The sequence below is a fragment of the Typopeltis vanoorti genome, chromosome 14 (assembly GCF_054136105.1).
Source record: "Typopeltis vanoorti isolate ZY-2024b chromosome 14, IOZ_Tvanoo_1.0, whole genome shotgun sequence".
Taxonomy (NCBI): Eukaryota; Metazoa; Arthropoda; class Arachnida; order Uropygi; family Thelyphonidae; genus Typopeltis; species Typopeltis vanoorti.
The window spans coordinates 39212794-39235161 of record NC_143562.1 but is presented as its reverse complement, the minus strand read 5'-3'; the positions used below and the strand labels follow the sequence as shown (position 1 = coordinate 39235161).

The 22368-nt window shown below is 33.7% G+C and overlaps 1 protein-coding gene across 3 annotated transcripts in view; it reads left to right on the top strand.

Moving 5' to 3' along the window:
• LOC150099381 (phosphatidylinositol-binding clathrin assembly protein LAP-like) overlaps positions 1 to 22368 on the top strand; it is a 289787-nt gene that overhangs the window by 109534 nt on the left and 157885 nt on the right. For all 3 annotated transcript variants that reach the window (XM_090404459.1, XM_090404460.1, XM_090404458.1), the window contains exons 9-10: positions 1958 to 1999; positions 12702 to 12787. In XM_090404459.1, the coding sequence (XP_090260585.1) occupies positions 1958 to 1999; positions 12702 to 12787 (128 nt within the window). The remainder of the gene's footprint in view (positions 1 to 1957; positions 2000 to 12701; positions 12788 to 22368) is intronic.

Genomic DNA, 22368 nt, shown 5'->3' with positions numbered 1-22368 from the left:
ACATGTGGATTTTTGCTTCCCCAAATTCTGCAGTTCTGAATGTTTACTTGTCACGCAAGTGAAAAGCGCATTCATCACTGAAAATGATCTTGTCCAAAAATTTCTCATTTTGTTCTATGCTACTGATCATTTACATACAGAAATCCTGGCATATCTTCTTATCATCTTTCTTCAAATGTTGTATGAGGGTAAATTTGTAGAGCTTTAAATGTAGATGCTGTTGTAAAGCATGCCACACGGTCACACGTGGAATTCTAATTTGACAAATGCCCATCTGGTTGACTTTCCAGAGCTTCTCTGGAAATTTTCTCAAACTTCTTCCACAACAGCATCAGTAGCTCACAGCCTTCCCGTTGACTTTGGATGATGCACAGAACAGCTTGTTTCCACAAAATTTTTGTGCCGTGTATAGATCATGTGCATACTAGGAGGTTCTTTACTATATTGCATGTGGAAATTCCTCTGAACTCATGCAGACTTTCTCTAACCAAAACATGCAATGTGCTTGCTTGGCACCATCGAAAGTCATCATTTTTCAGATGGTGTGATGTATGTTGTCATTTGGTATTAAAGTTACATGACCAAAAACTGATGTTTCGCTACATTATGACACTCATTCAGCTTTTGTACGTCTTCTGAGTGTTCTCCTTCAAAGTTGTATACTCCCTTTTGAAACACCATATATATATATGTATGCATGTATGTATATGTTATAAACTTAATGGTATTCTTCAATTAATAAATAATCAAAATATAGCAATTAACGTTATTTATTAATTCTGTTAGAGCAACAACATATATGAAAATTTCTTTTGATTATATTATTCTACCAAAAGTCACGTGGCACCTGCAGAGAGATGAAAAATGTATTGACAGAAATTAAGAGGTTGTCGTACCATTTGGTTATAACTGCTTCAGTACATTGTGGAAGACTTTCTTCTAATATCTCTTAGAAAGATGGTGATATTGTTCTCTGCCAGATTTAATTCTGGATCATTTCTAGTTAATCCCTGCAGGTGTTCTGTCATGTTCAAATCCAGCTCCATGCTAGCTTGAGTTTCTGATATTCTCTTCAAATCACATGCTTAGAAGCATTGCTTTGTGAAATGGAGCTTCCTTATGTTTGTAGGTGTAAAGGCTGGTATCATCAAATTGCCACAATGTGGGGTCATTCATAGTTATCCAGAACAGCAGTGTATTTTACAGAAGTTTATAACAGTTTACAGCATCTTCCCAGATGTCATCATTGGGACAACATACTCTAGTAAACCCACATTCTTAAGGTATATCCAAGCACGTGCATCACTTTGGAAGAATGTAGCATGGCTTACTGCTACATGGTCCTGATTCTCTGTATCTTGGCCCATGCCACTCAATGGTGAATATTCATTATTAACAAAGGTTTGTGGACTGCAACTATTTCTTAAATTCATGTCATACAGTACAGTTCTATGTGTTGTAACATAGTCATAACATAAGTCATATGTCTGTCATAACATACAGTTCTATATGTTTGAAATGTTTGTGGGATTGCTTGTGGCTGATTGCATCTCCAGTTAACTGTTGGTTGGTATTTTATGCCTACCTGCTTATATCTTAGGATTGTCAGCTGCAGACCTGGACTTGAATGCTAGATTGCTGCACAGTTGCATATACCCACAGTTTTTCCAAATAATATCATTCATCATCTCTCTCTCTGAAATACTCTCAACTCTTTGTGTGTTCATGGTTTTGCACACAAAAAATACTTTTGAGCAAACTGATCTTTACAAATCAAAAAATTTGCAGATTGAATACCAGCATGTAGAGGGTACCTCATAACTTTTGGTAGTACTTGATGTAAAAAAAAAAATGCTTGTTAACACTGTAATATAAATTCTTAGCATATGTTATAATTTATACTTAAATTGATTAATGTGTATGTTTTGCATTATAAAATTTTTTTTAATTTTCTTAGAGAGTTGGCATTGACAGAGGTAATATACCAGACCTAACAAAGGTAAATCTTATTTCTTTATCCTGTTTTAAGGAAGAAATAGCAATACTTTAATAGTGATGATAAGTTATTTTACTAAATTATTTTTAAAACAACATATCGGAACATTCAACAGAATTTGAATAACTAGCATAAAGTATATAGGATTATTCAGAAGTCTTGGAAACATTTTTAACATTCACTATTAATAAATTACACTGAAATAAAGATAAACTGTCCATTTTTTTTTTTTTTCATCTCTCACAAATGCTTAGTGTGTCTACTTTGCTGATATGGCAGATATCAAGTCAATAATCTATTTTGTCATGTGTGTGAGCATGTCACGGTCGATCAGTGTCACAGCTGCAGTGATATGGTTATGAAGTTCCATGAGATTAGGGGAGGAGTTGGGGCACAAAGACGGTGTCCTTCATGAAAATTCCCACAAGAAAAAGTTGCATGGTGTTAAATCTGGTGACCTGGGTAGCCACTGCATTAACGTGTCATCTTGACCCTGTGCATCCTATCCAATGTTATGGCAAGTTTTCGTTGAGATTTCACACTTCAGTGTGGTAATGAGTGAGACAGCCATCTTATTGATTGATGTAATCATCACGCTTTTCATTGAGCTGTGGCATCAGCCAGTTCTCCAATATGTCCATGTACACCATCCCTATGATAGTGAGCTCTGAGAAGAAAAATGGCCCATACACCTTCACCATCGGAATTGCGCAAAAGACATTTATCTTTGGCGAGTCTTGCACATGCTCATGACTGCGTTAGAATTTTTGGTATCCCAAATTCACACATTGTACCGATTCACCTTCCCACACACACATGAAAAGTTGCTTAGTCACTAAAGATAGTGATTTTGCAAACTATCATCTTCAAAATGGACCTTATCAAAATGGACTAATAGATAATGAATATATATCATTAGAATCATCAATGGAATTGTTGAACTGTTGCATGAACTGAATGTGAATTCACCAATAGGGACTAATTGGATATCAACACAGATGCTAAAATAGTGTTCAGCTGAATTGGTTGTTCCTTTGACCTGATTGTATAATTTGAGTTTCAGCACAGGAGTGGAAAGAATGTCTGATAATCCCATCACACAAGGGTGATGCAAAGACTGATGTGATTAACTATTGGCTCATCAGATTTCTGGAGTGGTGGTGAAGATTTTGGAAAAGTTGGTAAAGAGGGCTTGCATGCAGAAATGGGTTGACAGAGAATATTCTTTGCAATGAACTGTATGGATTTACTAAGGAAACATCTTGTTTGAGTTACATTACATTACATTGAGCATCATTTTGTAATAATGTCATGGTTCAGTTAGACCATTTCAGTTAGACTGTGATACTTTTGGACTTGCTAAAGTTTTGAATAAGTATGGAAGGCTGTTGCATGAGTTTGAGAATATGGGATTGGATTATAAATTATTAGATTGGATAAAACTGACTGAAACTGGGTGACTGACAAATATGAAAAAGTGATATATGGGGATGTGAGTCTGCAAGACCTACAGTGACCATTGGTGTACCCCATGGATCAGTCTTTGGTCAAAGATTGTTATTCAGCCTTTACATTAATGATGTTGGGAAGGATTTATTAGGTGACAACTATTTACTGATGATGCAAAGATAGGAAGGTAATTAGAAATGCATATGACATACAGTACTTGTAGAATGATTTTAATAATCTGGAATTGTGGGCATGCGAAAACAATTGTCATTTCAATGTTAGTAAATGTACTTTGGTGTAATTAGATATCTAATAATGTATTATATTGGCAGGATTATGCTAGAAGGATCTTGTAGTTTTGGTTGATAAGAAGTTGAAGTTCATGGGTCATATAGCAAAAATTTGCAAATATAACTCAAAGGAAATGGACATTGATGTGTTAAGCATAAGGAACTCATTTTGCAAGTCTTTGATACAACTTCATATTGATTGTTGTATGCAGATCTGGTCTTGTTTTTGAGGAAATGCTGATACAGTGGAGAGAGAACAGAGGAGAGTGTTAAAGATGATTTTGGGACTGTGAAATGTAGATTATGAGGACAGAGAATTTGTGGATTGCAGAAACCAGCTAACAGGAGGAAGAGGAGTTATGTGATAGACACCCACAAACTTTTGAAAGGGGTCATACAGGATACAAGTAGATGGAATTTTTCATTTTTTGGAGAGAACATGAGGGCATTAATGGAAGTTGAGAGCTGAATTTTTCTCTCAGAGCAGTGTGTGATTGGAATGGCTTGCCTTTTGGAGGTGGTGAGTGCAGATAGTGTGGATGAATTCAAGAGATGGTATGACAAGCAGTGTGAGTGATATGTGGCTTCCCTCGATGAGTCATACTCCCTGGTGTTAAAATGTCGTCGTATTGTTGTATCCTTGTTAAATCGATGTTACTCAATAAGTTGTTTTATTTTTATCTATCCTTTCTTACCTAAAGCTTCTAATATCAAAATCCTACCCTCTGTCTGTGAGCCATTGTTATATCTGCTGCCACGTGGTGTGTGGTTCACTGGCATTGTTATGTATCGCTGTGAGCGCCATTTTAAATATTGTTGCTCTTCCATTATTTTACTTCCCTCATTCTTTTAACCTCCCTACTTTAACTACAAGACTTACAAAAATTTCTTGGCTCTAATATCTGTATCACTTCTTACATGTTCATTCTATAAGGAAAGCAAATTCTGTATCTCTGGCTGATTCCTAAATTTACTCATGTGCATACCCTGACTGTTAAAGGTTATTTCTTGCTATAAGAAACGAATCCTCATATTTCTGCCTAGGGCCATCTCCTCTTCAGATATTGACAAATTTATTTGTTTATGCTGTGCCAGCCAATATCTTAGAATAGAGGGGACTCTTATTCAGGGAGACTTTTCCAGACCTTTGGTGCACATAGGAGAATAAATTTAGTATTAAATTTATACTTATACTCATATATCAAATGCTCTACTATGGCTAAGTAAATTCAGGTTTGCAGTTGTAGCCTCTATAACAACATGTTATACCTTTCTTTCAATTCCTCCCCCTCCCGTTATGGTTCGAATTAATGAATGGTAGTTTTGGTTCATATCACAGGCGAAACTCAGGTATAAAAGAAAAAACATATTTATTGGAATCTAAAGACATAATATACACTTTCAATTAGTTCAATGACACGCTAAATCAAACTTATTAATACTCTAACGTACGAACAATAAATCCTTCTCTTGAGTTAGGGATTTAACACACATAATATACACATTATACTCTTCTAATCAATATTCTACCTACTGTGTTAATCTTGCTTATTGAACTAGTCACAATCATCTATAATTATTCCTAACAATTTGTCTTATGGGCATTAACCACTGCTAAATCACTTAAAGTCCTTAAGTACTGCCCACATTCGATTAATACACTGCAATAATTCTTCCCTTTTACCGACTGGGTAATTATACAACAAAATCTGTACTTTACCATTTCTTGGGGCAGGGTCTCCAGGTCCGTCTGAACTGTCCTTTTTTGTTTGAATTCTCTTTCGATACCTCCATAAGCCTATGTCCACGTGGTGGGTCACTATGGTCATCAGATTAAGCTATGCTCTGCACCTGGCATTTTCCCTTGTCTATTCTTGATCTGTTTCGGATCATCGTCATTTCTACTGTCGGTTCTAGTATACGTTCGCGATATTATTCCGTCGAAACTTTCAGCGAAGACAACGTAAGCCGACATCTCGCGCTTTAGTACCGGCAGAAGTTCAGACATCGAAGGGAAAGGTGCACCCTCTGATATCGAACTATCGCCACGAAGCACCATCAGGAACCACTGGTCCACGAGAGAAATCAAATCATCATCCAGGAAAGCAGGCGAAAAAAGCCTTGAGAAAGGGGTGCAAACCCTTCTTATTTTTTCTTCCTTCCCCCCTTTTTAGCACCCTCTTACAAGCTGCGATAGCACCCTCTCACTTTTTTTTCTGCGATCTTTTCCCGCCCACTACTTTCATCGACCACGGCAACTTCGGCACATCGCAAGATCATAGCAGCGTCTTCCGGGAACCGAATGTGCATCACTTTCTGAGATTACAATTGCCTCAGGCCCACCCCGTGACCTTTGGACTAATGTTTGCATCTAATTTACCCTTTCATTGTGTGCATGATGCATTTCGCATAATACTAATTTATATACGAAGTTCTTTACCTGGTATTACAAATCTACTGCAATAAAGTAATTCTATTTCCATTTATTACTTTATTTCTTCTGCTCGAGTACAAGTTTTTTTCTCTCAGCTAAATTTTCTGACTTGTTAAATCCCGAACGAATCATTTCTTTAATAAAGTACTTCATTCAGGATGTAACACTGGTGGTTTCTTGTAATAATAATTGCTTTACTGTTGGAATGCTTTTGTAATGTGTAACTTTTTTTTTATATTTTGCTATTTGTTATTCGAAATGCAATGGGAAAATTATTTAACTCTTCTAGTAAAGTTTTAGGAGTTGTTGGTGGTTTCATCATTGTTGCTTTCATCAAAATTCCTTGCTACTTCTTTTTTAGCTATATTTATTCAGCTTACTTTTCATTACTCCTCCATATCTTAAACTATTCATTTGTCAATTATCAACATATTAAAGCTTTATTTTTAACACTAAATTATGTATTGTTATGAAATGGTATGCACAAAGCAGGTTTTAGCAACCAATTTTTTTTTTTTTTCCAGCGTTATAAAAATTACCTCCACCAACCAATGGTAATTGCATACAAAATAAAATAATAAAAAACAAACTTAGCAAATTTCTAACAAAGACTTATTTTCTATGAAACTTAGTGGTGCTAAAACTGGTTTCTCAGACAAGTGCAGGTACTACGTTAACATAAGCTCAAGCTGTTTGCTAGCTAGTTTACATTGTAAAAGTAATTAATTACTAAAATATAATATAGCTACGTCATTAATTTTACATTTTACAAGAATGCTCCAGAAGAAGGTGGACATATGGAGATCTTCAAATGGAGTAACAATAAATTAAATTGACTGTATTATAACAAATTGTAAAAGAATTGTAAAAAAAAACGTTGGAATAAGTGATAAAAACATACTGTAAACATACACTCGGATCACAGACCATTAAGAGCCATTCTTTATGTAGATAAGACAGAATACAAAAAATACGAGCAATATCAAACCATCAATAACAAACGTTTTGATAGGACACAGTTTGATAAATTAGTAAAACAGATTGATTGGAGCTTAGGAGAAGACAAAGACTTGGCCAAATTCTGCCAACAAATAAAAATTCCACATACCTCAATGTACTGTAAGTTTACTAAGAACCTTTTGTGGGTGGGAACCACATTAAAAAAAAAAGCCAAGTCACGAAACATAACTGTTATCTAAAAGAAGAGAATTATGATTCAGGTCATGCTCATTTAGAATATATAATGATTAGCAAGTTACTGAGAATAAAGATACAAGATTACATCAAATTTAGAATAAATAAACTATGAGAGGTAGCATAAAAAAAATATCCTTAATAATTCAAAAACATCCTTAATAATTCAATTTCTACCTAAAAAGGTAGAAATTGAATTATTAAGGATGAAGCAGTAATACCAACTCTCCTAGATGAAGAGAATATCAGAAAAACAAACTAAAGAGAAATGGAATAAATTGTCCATAATTAACTACCATAAGCTCTACTCATCCACACAAAATGTTGCTCCGGTAAAGTTGAATGTAAAGGACCAAAAATACTGTTCGATGAGGTACTATATGCATTCACTCAAATGAAGGTAGAACATTAGGGATATTTTCTATTCTTAAATAAGAATAGAAAATATCAAGATGGGAAGAAACATGCTTTATAATGCTCTAGCAACAAGGTCTAAGTGCATACCTAAATGAAGGTAGAATACCTGAGAAATGGAAATCTAAAACCATCCTCATTTGTATAGAGAGAGAGAGAGTATTGGCCAATGTGTCTGTCCCACCTCTCTAAAATATTCACAAGCTCTATACTAAATAGAATCAAGCACTGTATGAAAATAGCAGCAAACAGCAAGTAGGATTGAAGGGATATTTCCACAATAGGAAATATGCACTAAGGGCTTAAGGGTCAAAGCTGTATAACTGAGAGGAGACCTCCACATAGCCTTTAAAGGAATGCGGAGAACCGACCAGGGCTTCTGACCTAATGTCCAATCCTCACCTTCTCGTGGTGCACCCTGTTGGGTATCTACTTGGATACTGAACGAATGAGGATGGGCTGGCAATTTGGGAATTAGCCGACCAAATTGTATTCTTATTGGTTAAACCAAAATAAAAAATGATGGTACAACATGACAAAATTTCATGATGGCTAGGGCGTCGCTGGTTAAACAAGGCCCCCATTGTTTTCGCCAGGGAACCAGGGTGAACAGTGAAAAGTCAACTACTGGAACAAATCTAAAAACACACCCCCAACTCAACATCACCAGAGATAAAGATCGGTACTATCAACATAAGAAGCCTGAATGGCAAAGAAATGGAGCTAGCTGAGGAATTAGATAAGTACCAGATCGACATAATAAGGGTTAAGGAAAGAAAAAAGGCAAACACTGGTGAGATTTTTCTGAGCAATAAATACAAAATACAGGCAATAACAATCAAGGAAAAGGAGTAGCCATAGTATTGAACACTAAATATGAAGCTAATCTTCTTGAATGGCAGTTAGTCTCAAGTAGAGTAATGTGGGCAAATATGAGAATGGGGAACTGGACAAATTATTTGCGAGACTTATTTGTGCTTATGGTCCCACAGAAGGTTCTACTAAGGTAGAAGTGGAGGAATTTTTTGAGGCTTTAGAAAAAGCAACTGACACAATGAAAAAGGAAAAGTTGGTCCTTGTTGGGGATCTAAATAGCAGATATGTTTGTGAGACATAGAAAAATATTTTGGGAAAATTTGGAGAAAAGAGCAAAGCTAATTGGATTTCTGCTCAGGACAAGGACTGGTTATTACTAACACCATGTTCCAACATAAAAATGTGCACAAATTCACATGGAGAGAAGAGGCAAGGAATAAGAAAAGTCTCATTGACTATGTTATTGTTGACAGTGATGTTTTCTCCCTGGTGCAGGACACCAGAGTGTACAGAGGATTTGAAATTGGAAGTGATCACTATTTAATCTTGAGCAGGATAAAATTGAATTTCATATTGAAAAGAATAACATGTAAGAAAGTTTTAAAGCGAATCAAATTTGAGCAGCTCTTAGATGCGAACTGTAGACTAAAATACACAAAGATTATTGAAGAAAAAAATGAAAGTGTTTGAGAACAGCAACCAAACCTTGGGGATTCAGTGGCAAGCCTTGAAGAAAACCCTGATTGATTCAGCCAGAGAGGCATGTGGTGAGGTTGTCTGCAAGGATAGAAAAATCGGAACTCCCTGGTGGACACAGGAAGTTAAAGAGGCAGTGAAGGAAAAGAAGAAAGCATATCAAATGTTCCTGGCGAATAAGTCAGCTTGTTCTCTTAGAGAATACAGAGACAAATGCAAGAATGCTAAACACTGTGTAAAACTAGCTAAACAAAAGTCAGGAGGACTTTGCAAGAATATAGAAAATAAATATAAAGGAGGTGGCAAAATATTCTGGAGGTTGTTGAAGAAGCTTAGGAATGGAGGAAAGAGTGCTGTAAAAGGAGTTAGATATGATAAAGGTGACATGAAAATGGAAGAAAAAGATATCCTTGAAGTATGGAGTAATTACTTTGAAAATTTGCTAAATGAAACAAGCAGTGATGACAGCACAGTGATTTTAAAAAAAAAAAAAAAACACTGACCAGGCATGCAGTCAGGAATACATATCCATACTTGAATTAGAAAAAGCCACCAGAGGCTTGAAATGTGGAAAGGCAGTGGGAGTAGATGATATTTGATCAGAAATGCTGAAGTATGGTGGTATAAAAGTCTTACAGTGGCTGCATTGCATAGTTCAGAAGGCCTGGACAGAGGGACAAATTCCTGATGATTGGAGTAGAGTTCTCATAGTACCCATATATAAAAAGGGAAATAAAACTGAATGTGAGAATTACAGAGGTATTTCCCTACTAAGTGTTCCTGGTAAGATTTATGCAAGTATATTTGAGAAACGGTTGAGAATAATTGTGTAAGAAAAGCTTGGTGAAGAACAATCTGATTCAGGCCAAATAGAGGCTGTCAGGATCAGATCTTCACTTTACGACAAATAGTCGAGAAAGCATGGGAACATAACAAAGATCAGTGTTTAAGTTTTGTCGATTTGGAAAAGGCATATGACAAGGTGCCAAGAGAGAAGCTATTCAATACACTACAGTTATATGGTGTCAATGGGGCATTATATCAAGCAATACTTAGTCTTTATTTGAGTTTTATGTCAGCACTTAGAAATGAAGTACAGGAAGATGGTTTCATGTTAAATCTGGTGTGAGACAAGGATGTACATTATCCCCTCTGTTATTCATTATCTATGTAGATCACATTATGAAGGAAAGCGGTATTAAACATGATATCAAAATTGGAGATGTTAATATCAGCTCTTTGCGTTATGCAGACGATGTTATACTTCTAAATAAATCTGCTACAAGTCTGCAAGATTCTCTGATTAAATTGAATAACTGTTGTAATAGATATGGTATGAAGGTCAGCAATAAAAAGACAAAGACAATGAAAATAGGCAGAATCATTGAAAATGTCAACTGTGTTGTGAATGGAGATCCTGTGGAACAAGTGAAACATTTCAGCTACTTAGGCATGATTTTTACTGAAGATGGTAAATTAAATATAGAAATAGACAACAGAATCAGCAAAGCTGGTATGGTGGGAAGTCAATTGAATAAATTCATATGGAATAAGAGAGAAATTAGTCGGAACACTAAATTAGCTGTATACAAGACCATGTTCAAAAGTGTTCAAGAGAAAAGTTGGCATCTTTGTGACTGACTGAAGTAATAGGGAAACCAAGGCTAAGAACACCTATCCATCATGGAATTAATTTTACATACTAATTGCATTTCTGATGCATACTAATGATCAACTTAATTAATATTGAAAAAAATATGAAATTTTATGGAATATTAAGAAATGTCTAGGAATATTAATGTATAAAATAATATTATAAAATGTCTGATAGAATGTGTATTATTCAAGAAATAATATTTGAAATAAATTCATGACTAATGTTTTCTCATCGCTACGTGGATATTGTAGTAGACTTCAAGAAAGAAGTTAAAATGCTGTTTTAATTTCTTTTGGTAAATTGATGTTTTCAATAAGTTTTTTTGTGAAGCAGAAGTTTTTTTGTGAGGCAATCTGCAACATCAGCCGATGTTGCAGATTGCTTGTTTCTCGGAGTAAATTTTTATAAACAGCATAATATTGCTTCATAATAAGCAGTAAACTGTAAACAAAGGTATTTGAAATATTTCATGTACTAGCAATGTTCTTATCTATATTTATCCATTATAAATAGTTTAATTTATGGAATCCATATATTTTGAGCTGCAGTTTTTTTAGGCATAAATATTGAAGAGCCTTTTAATAAACTTAAAATTTATTTTTAGTTGGATTGTCTTTACGTTTCTTGGGTAAGAAGGTTAGACATTTGACTATATAAGAAATGTTATTTTTGCCATAGTTAGTTGCAGTACTTATGAGTATGTACTCCATAAATAAGAAATTCTTTGTGTTAAGTGGTGTGCCACTACCCTTTAGAAATCTGTGAAATCAGTGCCATGTTGCAAGTGATTTGCTTACTGATAATGCAGTGCTAGATTCCTTAAGCTTTTAATGTTTAATTCATTCTTTTAATGTTAATGAAATTTTCTTATGTAAAGTTGCTTTAGGTTGAAATTTCTGATATATATAATATATTAATATTAACTGACTTAAAACACGAGAATTATAACAAAATGAAATTTATTTGAAAACGCAACATGTTTCGTTGAGATTGACTTCATCAGGCATTAAGAACATAGAAAGATATTAAAAGACACTGAAAATAGCATTGAGACACTCTAAAGCTATACAATTATATTATGACTTTATAATTGTATAGCTTTAGAGTGTCTCAATGTTATTTTCAGTGTCTTTTAATATCTTTCTATGTTCTTAATGCCTGATGAAGTCAATCTCGACGAAACATGTTGCGTTTTCAAATAAATCTCATTTTGTTATAATTCTCGGGATTTAAGTCAGTTAATATTAAAAATGAATATATATAAGCAATTTCAGCATATAGAAAAGTTAACTGTTCATGTAAAATGTTTTTTCTTTACGTAGTCAAAGTGGATACTAGATGGGAGACTGAATGAGAGTTTTTGCTCTCTTAAGGGTTCTGCCTGGTCTCTAAAGAGAACCAACCAGTTTGAAACAACTGTCAGGCCAGTGAAACCTTTAGCAGATGCACTTGTGGGCAGTGCCCATGTCTTTTAAGAGTGTAATCTAAGGCAACTCGGGAATGCCGAAGATTGTATTCTCGTAAGCTCTTGGGTCAACTTATGAAACTTTCATAGTTTCTACAAACATTTGGCTTTGAAATAATGTTGGATCTAGTATCCACTTTGCCTATGTAATTTTACATCACTTATGCCTCTTTCTTTTAGTAATTGTTTCTTTCTTTTTTTTTGAGAGGAATTTTACTGTTGCAATCATAAATGGCAAAAATAGATAGCGAATATTTTAAAGTTTGAAACTTTTTTTTTTTTTTTTTTAGGCTCCTAGTAGTCTTCTAGAAGAAATGGAAAATCATCTTACTTTTCTTGAGGGCAAGAAAGGAACTGCCACAACTGTATCTTCTAGGTATGTGTAGATTGAATTTAGAAACTGATTGTAGAAAAGCTTAGTAAGCTTTTTTAATTTTATAGGTAGATTGTGGCTTTTATATTATATTTTTGCATCCCCCCCCCTCCCGGATATTCTCCTGATGTATAAAGATGGCTATTGCACTATTGTAATCTTTTTCATCTTTGGTATTCTCATGAAGAACTCTGTTAATTATTCTGTTGTAGCTGTTTCTTATCGCATATATTTTGATACTCATTTTTCAGAGCAAAGGGAAAATGAGATTTACAGTAGAACACAGATGATACACTAAATTTTCAGGCCTTCCTGAAAATTTAGTGTATCAGGCTTGAGAAATCAGGCCTTCCTGATCATGCACTTTATATATGCAATCATTGTTAAATCACATAATTAATGTGATTTAATAAATCACATTAAATATGACAAAACAAATATGAAAAAATCTAAGTTAAGAATTAACAGTTTTAATTATTAAAAAAAATAAAGAAACCTTTCTAGCCTTAATTTTGGCAAAAGACTTTACTACTACTTCTAGATCTAATTTTTCTGCTATGTCACTTTCAATAGATAAAGTGGCTAAGCCATCTAATCTCTCTTGGAACATTGTGGACCTCAAATAATTTTCAATAAGTCTTAATTTAGAAAAACTGCACTTGCAACTGTAGTTGGGATTGTTAAAAGAATTCATAGTGATGTGTACACATTAGGAAAAAGACTTATGCAGTTATTTGTGCAAATATAATTTGATACTTCTTTGGGAGAATAATTATTTGATATCCTCAGAGACAATATTTTTAATTCATCTAATAAATCTATTGCTGAAATATCTTTTTGATCACCATCAGACAGAACAATTTCTAAGTCGAAACAAGCTTTTTTTTTTTTTTTTTACTGTATCATTATCAAAGTTTAAGTTGCCATTGTTAAAGAGAAACCCAAAAATGGAATCATATTTATTTAGCTATTCAAATCTCTCAGTAATTGATGTTATTGCTGAATCAAGAATTACATTAAAAAAATTAATTTGTAACTGTCGCTCAAAATTAGTAATTGATTCATCAGGACATTCATAATTGAATTGAGTTTTTACATCTAGTTCGTGTGCTGTCGTTAGTTGGGAAATCGGCATTTAACCCAATATTTAGAGCAAAGTTATGGGCTTGGCGCTTAACTTTCAAAAAATTATTTTCGTTTCTGTATATGACATCAAGAATTTTTTCGTAACATCTAATGATTTCAAGGCTTCCATAATATTGCAAGAGATATTTTGCAATTGTCTGCTAGATGCATTGACTTCACTTAGAATGTCATACCAAACAAATGTGCGATATATAAACTTGAAAGAATTTATTTTTTTTGCTAATGAACTAGCTTCCAATTTTGTTTTAATGCCTTGCTGCCCAATTAAGCTGTCATCTTCTGTGATGAAAATTAAAGCTTCATGTATTTCTTTTACTTGATTTCATATTGCTTTTACAGCTTCAACACGACTTTGCATAAAGGTTTCAAAGTAAAATTTTGGATGTGGGTTAGAACTTCCCATCGATGACGAAAAGAAATTATAGATTGACTGAATAATGTCAATTAAAACCGTATCTACTTTGCAGCTTGCTGTATCGCTCAATACCAAGTTCAAGGAATGCATACAACACAGAACAAAAAAAAATCTCTAGGATTTTTGTTCCTTAAAAGTGCTTGTACCCTGCATTCTTCCCCTTCATATTTGACCCGTTGTCATATCCCCAACCACGGATATTTTGAATATTTAAGTTTTTTTCTTCTAATAATTTTAAAATTACTTCAGCCATACACTTCCTGTTGTATTATTAATTTTAATAAAATCTAGAAATCTTTCTTCTATTTGTATAATGTCTTGGGATTCTTCATTTTTTTTTCTTTTATAGAAACATGTCTTACAATTAAGGACATTTGCTCCTGCTGCGAAATATCAGTGGTGCAATCAACAATTATTGAAAATTACTTAGCATTCATTATTTTAGATACAATTTTTTTTAAATTTCATTATTCAATATATTAATGATTTCGTTTTGTATACATTTCTCGAAATAATGAACGTGAATTTCATTGTTTTTTATGCGCTCTACATGTTTTTGTAATACGCTGTCAAATTCGGCGAATAATTCAATCAGTTTCAAAAATTTTTCATTATTATTTGAATATAGAGTATCTGAACTTCCTCTGAATGCTATGTTTTCTTTTGCAAGAAATTTAATAACCAGTATTATAAGTTTTAAAACATGCATCCAGTATTCTTGTTCTTTTTTGATAATTTTAGCTGATGTTGATCAATTGTAGTTTCATTTTTTAAACGCTTTTCCAAATCAATTCATTTTTCAAAATTATTAAAATGTTATTGAGATTTTTCGTGGCGCTGAAGAACTTGGGACATATGTTTTCAATCATTATTTCCTTCCGAAATTAAGTTCATAATTTGAATATTAGAAAATAATTTGCAGCAGAAACAAAATGCTACATTTTTTGAACTTGAGTAAATTAACCAAGATCTTTTAATGGTTTCTCCATTACTCAAAATCCTATTATAATGTGTTACATGAAAACTTCTGTTATGTTCATTGTGTGGGAAAAAAGTCTCTTTTGATTCAGCAGGAGGACCTTGTTTCACTAATATATCAATTATTGAATTGGATAAGTTTTGCCATAAAGCAGGATTATCTAAAAGCTCGTAATTTAGTGTTGAGGTATTTGAAGTCGAAGCTATTGGATGTTTCTCAAGAGCCTGATTATCATCTAAACACAAATTTGAATTTTCAGACTCATTGCCAGTGGGGGACTCCACAGGAACATCGCTTTCACTGACTCTTGTTTTTGATAATTTTAAAAATTTCTGCAATTGATTTTCTTGCTGAGCTCGAATAACTTCTTCTCATTCTGCTCGTCTTTTTCTGTATTGATGACCAGAAAGGGTTTTCATTTTGTTTCTCTGGTCTGCCATTTTTTCTGTTTCTGAAATCATAAAACTTTTTTTTTTTCATAAAGTATGGGCCCAAAACAAATTAAAAAATTTAGAATTGAATCGTCATTTGCAAGTCTCGCCCCTTTATACAATCATTTTTATCTTACTTTACTGCATTAAGAAATCAAACAAATTAGCAAAATAAAATTAAAAATTACCTTGTTTAATATTAATGTAAAACTCCGTATAGTAGTCAATGGGCACAATTTTAAATATATGCAAGAGTTCGTAAAATAAAAAAAATTAAAAACAACACGGCTATAGCTACAAAGAAAATGAAATAAATAATTTATTTAAAAAATCATTACTAAGATAAATCACATATTTAACTATAAATTTACCTTCATAAATACGAGGTAACAAAATTCATTCAGCAAACTAATATAATACACATTAATACTGGGATTGTAACTAGCATGTAAGAAAATTTTGTGGACATGTGAGCGATTTATAATAATAATTTTTATTATTATAAAAACCTCCATGGAGTCAAAGACTCAGCGGGGGAGGTCCACTATTCTACACATAGGTTATCATACTGCGCCTTAAATATATTTGCTGTCTCTGCACTCACCACGCTCTCGGGCAATGCATTCCAATCACTCACCACTCTCCATGCAAAAAACCTGCTCTCCTCACTCCCTCGCTCACAAAAATTCCAAATCTCCTTATATCACTTGTTGCTTTCTTTACTTGTTCCTCCTTTTCTCTTTTCCTTTTGAGAAAAGCAGCTCCCAATAACTTTTTTTTCTCTTTCAAATTGCTGATCTAAATGACAAATTTCGTATTTGATAAATTATTCTTTTTTTAATAATTATTAATTTCGAGTTTATTTATTATTTTTAAGAGTTTTAAAATAATTAAATCTTATATATTTTAAAAAATCGAGATAAAACAGTTGCCTTCTATGGAATTTTACTATAAATAGTTAATTTATGCAATAATTTGAAAATTTGATAATTAAAGGTAAACTATAATTATCGAGGGCAATGTAAGACGTAAAGTATGCTGCCCAATGAACGATTTTGGCATTTTAGCAAAATGTGCCTCTGATTAATGTTTATAACTCAAACTATTGTCTTTAAAATTTTATTTGTCTATCAAAAATAAGTACAATGTTATATCGATGTTTCTATATGATTTATGCTTAATTAGTTGTTTACTTAAATCTATCCTTTCTTACCTAAAACCTTATACAATCAAAATCCTACTGGCTGCTCTATTGTTAAATATTTTTCTTTTGTGATTTATTCTCTTTATTCACTTACTTTAATCTTATTCTTATATCTAGGATTGTTTCCTCTTCGGATACTGGCGAATTTATATTTTGCTGTGCCAGCCAGTATCCTATAGTAGAAAAGATCCTTATTCAGGGAGACAATAATACTAGATTCTTAGCTTTCTTACACAATATCTTATTTAAACTGCCGTATAGATTCAGATTATTGCAGTCGTGACCTAAATCTATTATTATATTCACTCTCTAAATCCTTCCCGCCAAAATAGGTTCTATTTTTATAAGTGGTAAGTTGGAATCGTAATCAGGCATGACTCAGGTTCAGGTAATATGACATGTTTATTGGAATATCTAAAACACAATACAAAATTCATACACTCAATTATGCTCAATACTAAATAAAACTCAAATTAAGAGGTTAACACTTTCTAAATTAATTAAATCTTATGAAGCATGCTAAACACAGTAACTGCATATTGGGATTGATAGCAAATGATATGAAGTGAAGCTAAATACCTTTCAGTAGTATTACTCGCAAGAGAAAACTAACAAACATTCTAATGTTACTGAGATACTGAATTCTACTATTCTTATCGCATCAAGTTAATCCTATCACATACAAAATTACAAAAGATCTCTTCCAAACAATTCTTACTCTCAAAGGAGGTTAACTTTCTAATTTGAGACTGTCCACAGAGTTCTTTAGAATACAGTTCTTAATTTCACATTCGTAAACAATCTTCTCTCTTCTAATGAACTTTCACATGAAATGAGAGTAATTGCACCTTACTGAGCTTTTTCCGCATCGTTCTGCACCACGTGTATGTCTGGATACTTCTCATCTATTGGCTGTCCATACGCCAACATAGGTGTTATAGTACCTTCATTCCTTCTGCAGAAAACGGACTCAAATCTTTGTTTTTCAGGAACAACTCAATGGGACTTTTCAGCGATGGCTTGATTCTGCTAGGACTGGAATTTTTACCTTCAGCTTTGCATAGAATCCTACTTCATTTTTAGAACGCTCGCAGTCTGGCATCTTAGCACACCCTTCACCCCCCTACGCAAAACTGCCCGCTAACTTCCGAACCACCAAAACAAGAAAACGTTATGACCAGAGAGATTGTTCCTATACGGGCTCAACACCTTTTATTCTTCTATAGAGCGCTGTTAGATCCTGAGTGAAAGAATCTTGAAAAGAAATCATTCATTCAGAATCTAATATGCTAAACTTACTAACAAAGAGAAATACCTGCACATCAGCTAAAATTAAAAGAAACTTCTTCACTTTATGTATAAAATTTGCATTCCTTATTTCAAGTGCCTTATATTTAAGCTGATGTGATTATATTAAGATTTCATTTTTAAGTATGTCTAAAAAGAGAGATAATCGATTTAAATTTAAGCCTCACTTAAGCTACGTAAAATTTACTGTGGGTCATCTAAAAAGTTGCTAAGTAATAATTCCTGGAAGGCATAAAGCTACACGTGTATGGCGTAACGCTAGCAGGTTTAGCTTACTTGGAAAATTACGTTGCCATGTATTCTGTGAATCCAAGTATAACAGCGTCATAAAAGCGAAGGATGAACCCAAAGGGGTGAAAAGATAAGGGTCGTGCGCAAAAAAGGGAACTGAGAAAAGAGGGTGCTCTATAAAAGAATATAAAGGGTTGAGCCCATATCAGAGCACACTCTCTCTGGTTGTAACGTTTTCCTGTTTTGGTGGTTCGGAAGTTAACAGGCAGTTTCGCATAAGGGGGGTAGTGAAATGTGTGATAAGATGTCGGACTGCGAGCGTTCCTAAAATGAAGTAGGATTCTATTCAAAAGTGAAGGTAAAAATTCCAGTCCTAGCAGAATCAAGCCTTCGCTGAAAAGTCCCATCGAGTTGTTCCTGAAACGCAAAGATTTGAGTCCTTTTTCGGCAGAAGGAATGAAGATAGCATAACCCCTACATTGCCGTATGGACAGCCAATAGATGAGAAGTATCCAGACATACACGTGGTGCAGAATGACGCGGAAAAACTCGGTAAGGTGCAATTACTCTAATTTTGTGTGAAAGTTCATTAGAAGAGAGAAGATCATATACAAATGTGAAATTAGAACTATTCTAAAGAACTCTGTGGACAGTCTCTATTTAGAAAGTTAACCTCCTTAGAGAATAAGAAGAATTGTTTGGAAGAGATCTTTTGTAATTTTGTATGGTAGGATTTTGATAGGATTAACTCGATGAGATAAGAATAGTAGAATTTAGTATCTCAGTAACATTAGAATGTTTGTTAGTTTTCTCTTGCGAGTAATACTACAGAAAGGTATTTAGCTTAACTTCATATCATTTGCTATCTATCCAAATATGCAGTTACTGTGTTTAGCATGCTTTATAAGATTTAATTAATTTAGAAAGTATTATCCTCTTAATTAGTTTTATTTAGTATTGAGCATAATTGAGTATGAATTTTGTATTGTGTTTTAGATATTCCAATAAACATGTCATATTACCTGAACCTGAGTCATGCCTGATTACGATCCCAACTTACCACTTATAAAAATAGAACCTATTTTGGCGGGAAGGATTTAGAGAGTGAATATAATAATAGATTTAGGTCATGACTACAATAATCTAAATCTATACGGCAGTTAAAGTAAGATATTGTGTAAGTAATCTTCAGACTGTTAGATCCTGAATGCAGAGCTTTACAAGCAAATTCTTCATTCAGGATTTAACATAATAAACTACTACTAATTAAGGAGATATCTGCACATCAGCTAATAATTATAAAGTGTTGTTTTATGTTTTGTAATAATGTATAGTCCATTTGTGTGATATAGTGAGAGTTATTGTTAGGTTATTTGTAATTCCCAAGTAAGCTGTCTAGTACTTTGCGAAATTCTGAGAAAAGTTTATAATAGTAATCTGGAATAATCACGTATAATCGGTATGAGTCGAGCGTAGCGATGGAGGCTATACCTACACGGAAATATGACGTCAGAGCGCATTCCTAGAATAATGTAACCGGACAGGTTAGCGAGAGTGTAGGATCACCCAAGGGGCATGAACGATGGGGTTCGTGGGTGAAAACCGCATTGAATAGAGGGCACCCGAATAGGGCGAATAAAAGACGAAGCATGCCATTTTAGGGGGCTTTTTGACCTTTTGATCTTGGAGTGCCGGATTCGAGTTTTAGGGGGAGTTTGTCGGAGGATTCGTGAGAGAGCGGTGGGTCGGCTACGGTAATGACGGACGGCAGATTCTTTTCTTGAGAATGCTTGAAGATTTTCAAGCGGAGCTGATCGCGATATGATGGCCTATGTGGAATCGAGCCTTAGCAGAATGTCCCATTGGAGAAAGTTTCCTGCAGAGCGGTAGACAGCACGGAGCAGTCAGAAACGATTAGAAGAAAAAGCGTAGTACATCGCCAATCGCAAAGACAGCCGAAGAATATGCAGTACGATAATCCAGACCTACATGAGATGGTGGCATGAAATCTGAAAGGATCCGGTAATGTAAGAGTTTTCGTTCTATGTTTAAATTTGTTTAGAAGAAAAGGAAATTTGTGTGTGTTGTAACTAAAGGACACTAGTAGAGAACTTTTAGTGAGAATTTGACTGAATTAATTAAGCCCTTGTGGAGCAAAGAAGAGTTGTTAAATAGGCAGTGATTTGTGAATGGCTAGACTTGCTTTGATAAAATTTATAATTAACGTAATCATTGGAGTATTAATGAAAGTGTTAAATAAGTATTCTGTGAGTAACTTGTGAAGGGAATTATATAGTAGTAGTACTTTGCTTAAAGCTAATCTAATCCTTTCATAATTGAAGGATTTAATTTGCTCTGATTCATTGTGATTTAGTAAAACCCTAACTTTGAGTGAATTTTGATCCATTGAGTATTTAAACTTAAATAACTGTAAAATGTTTTATGTTTTTCCAATAAACATGCTTTGTACCTTATACCTGAGTTATGCCTGATTACGAATTCAAACCACCACTTATGAAATTGAACCTTTTGGCGGGAAGGAATTTAGATATAATTGTTTAAGTGAGATTCAGTCTACGACCGCTAACTGAATCTGCACAGCGCTAGCGTGAGATAAATTATTGTGTGTATCCTTTTAAGGTTTGAATTATTTCCCTGAACAAGAGTCTCTTCTGTTATAGGATATTGGCTGGCACAGCGAAATATGAATTTTGCCAATATCCGAAGAGGAAATAAATCTGAATTAGTATTTTAGGAGCACGACAATAGATTAAAAGGAGAGTTATTATAGAGGTAGAATAAGATATAATATAGAGAGATAGCGACATAACAATAGAGTAGCCGGTAGGACTTTGATTATACACAGTTTTGAGTAAGCAAAAGGATAGATTCTAGAGACAGTAAATTAATGTATAATAAGATTCGACTTACGAAATAACATTATATGAACGTAAGGATATAACAATAACACGTGACGAATTACAGATATAACAAGACTCTAGTATGCTCTCCCTGAGCAAGGATCTTTTCTGCTATAGGATACTGGCTGGCACAGCAAAATATAAATTCACCAGTATCCGAAGAGGAAACAATCCTAGATATAAGAATAAGATTAAAGTAAGTGAATAAAGAGAATAAATCGCAAAACATAGATATAACAAAAGAGCAGCCGGTAGGATTAATTGAATAAGGTTTTTAAATGAGAAACAAAACTAATCAAGTAACGAATAAATTAAGCAACAAAATAAAATAAGTAAAACATCGAATTAACAGCGCCCTCTTTTCTCAGTTCCTTTTTTGCACATGGCCCTTATCTTTTCACCCCTTTGGATTCATCCTTCAATTTTACGACGCTGTTATACTTGGATTCCCAGAATACATGGCAACGTAATTTTCCGAGTAAGCTATACCTGCTAGCGTTACGCTGTACACGTGTAGCTTTATGCCTTCCAGGAATTATTACTTAGCAACTTTTTAGATGATTCACAGTAAATTTTACATAGCTTAAGTGAGGCTTAAATTTAAATCAGATTATCTCTCTTTTTAGACATACTTAAAAATGAAATCTTAATATAATCACATCAGCTTAAATATAAGGCACTTGAAATAAAGAATACAAATTTTACATAAAGTGAAGAAGTTTCACTTTTAATTACAGCTGATGTGCAGGTATTTCTCTTTGTCAGCAAGTTTTATATGTTAGATTCCAAATGAATGATTTCTTTCCAAGATTCCTTCATTTAGGATCTAACACAATTAAAAACAAAGTCAAAAATTGTCCAAAGTCACTTAAACACAGGATACACATTCAAAATTGAAATGACGCTGAAAAAAACGTAAGTGCATAATCACGCTGTTTTGTCTATCCAA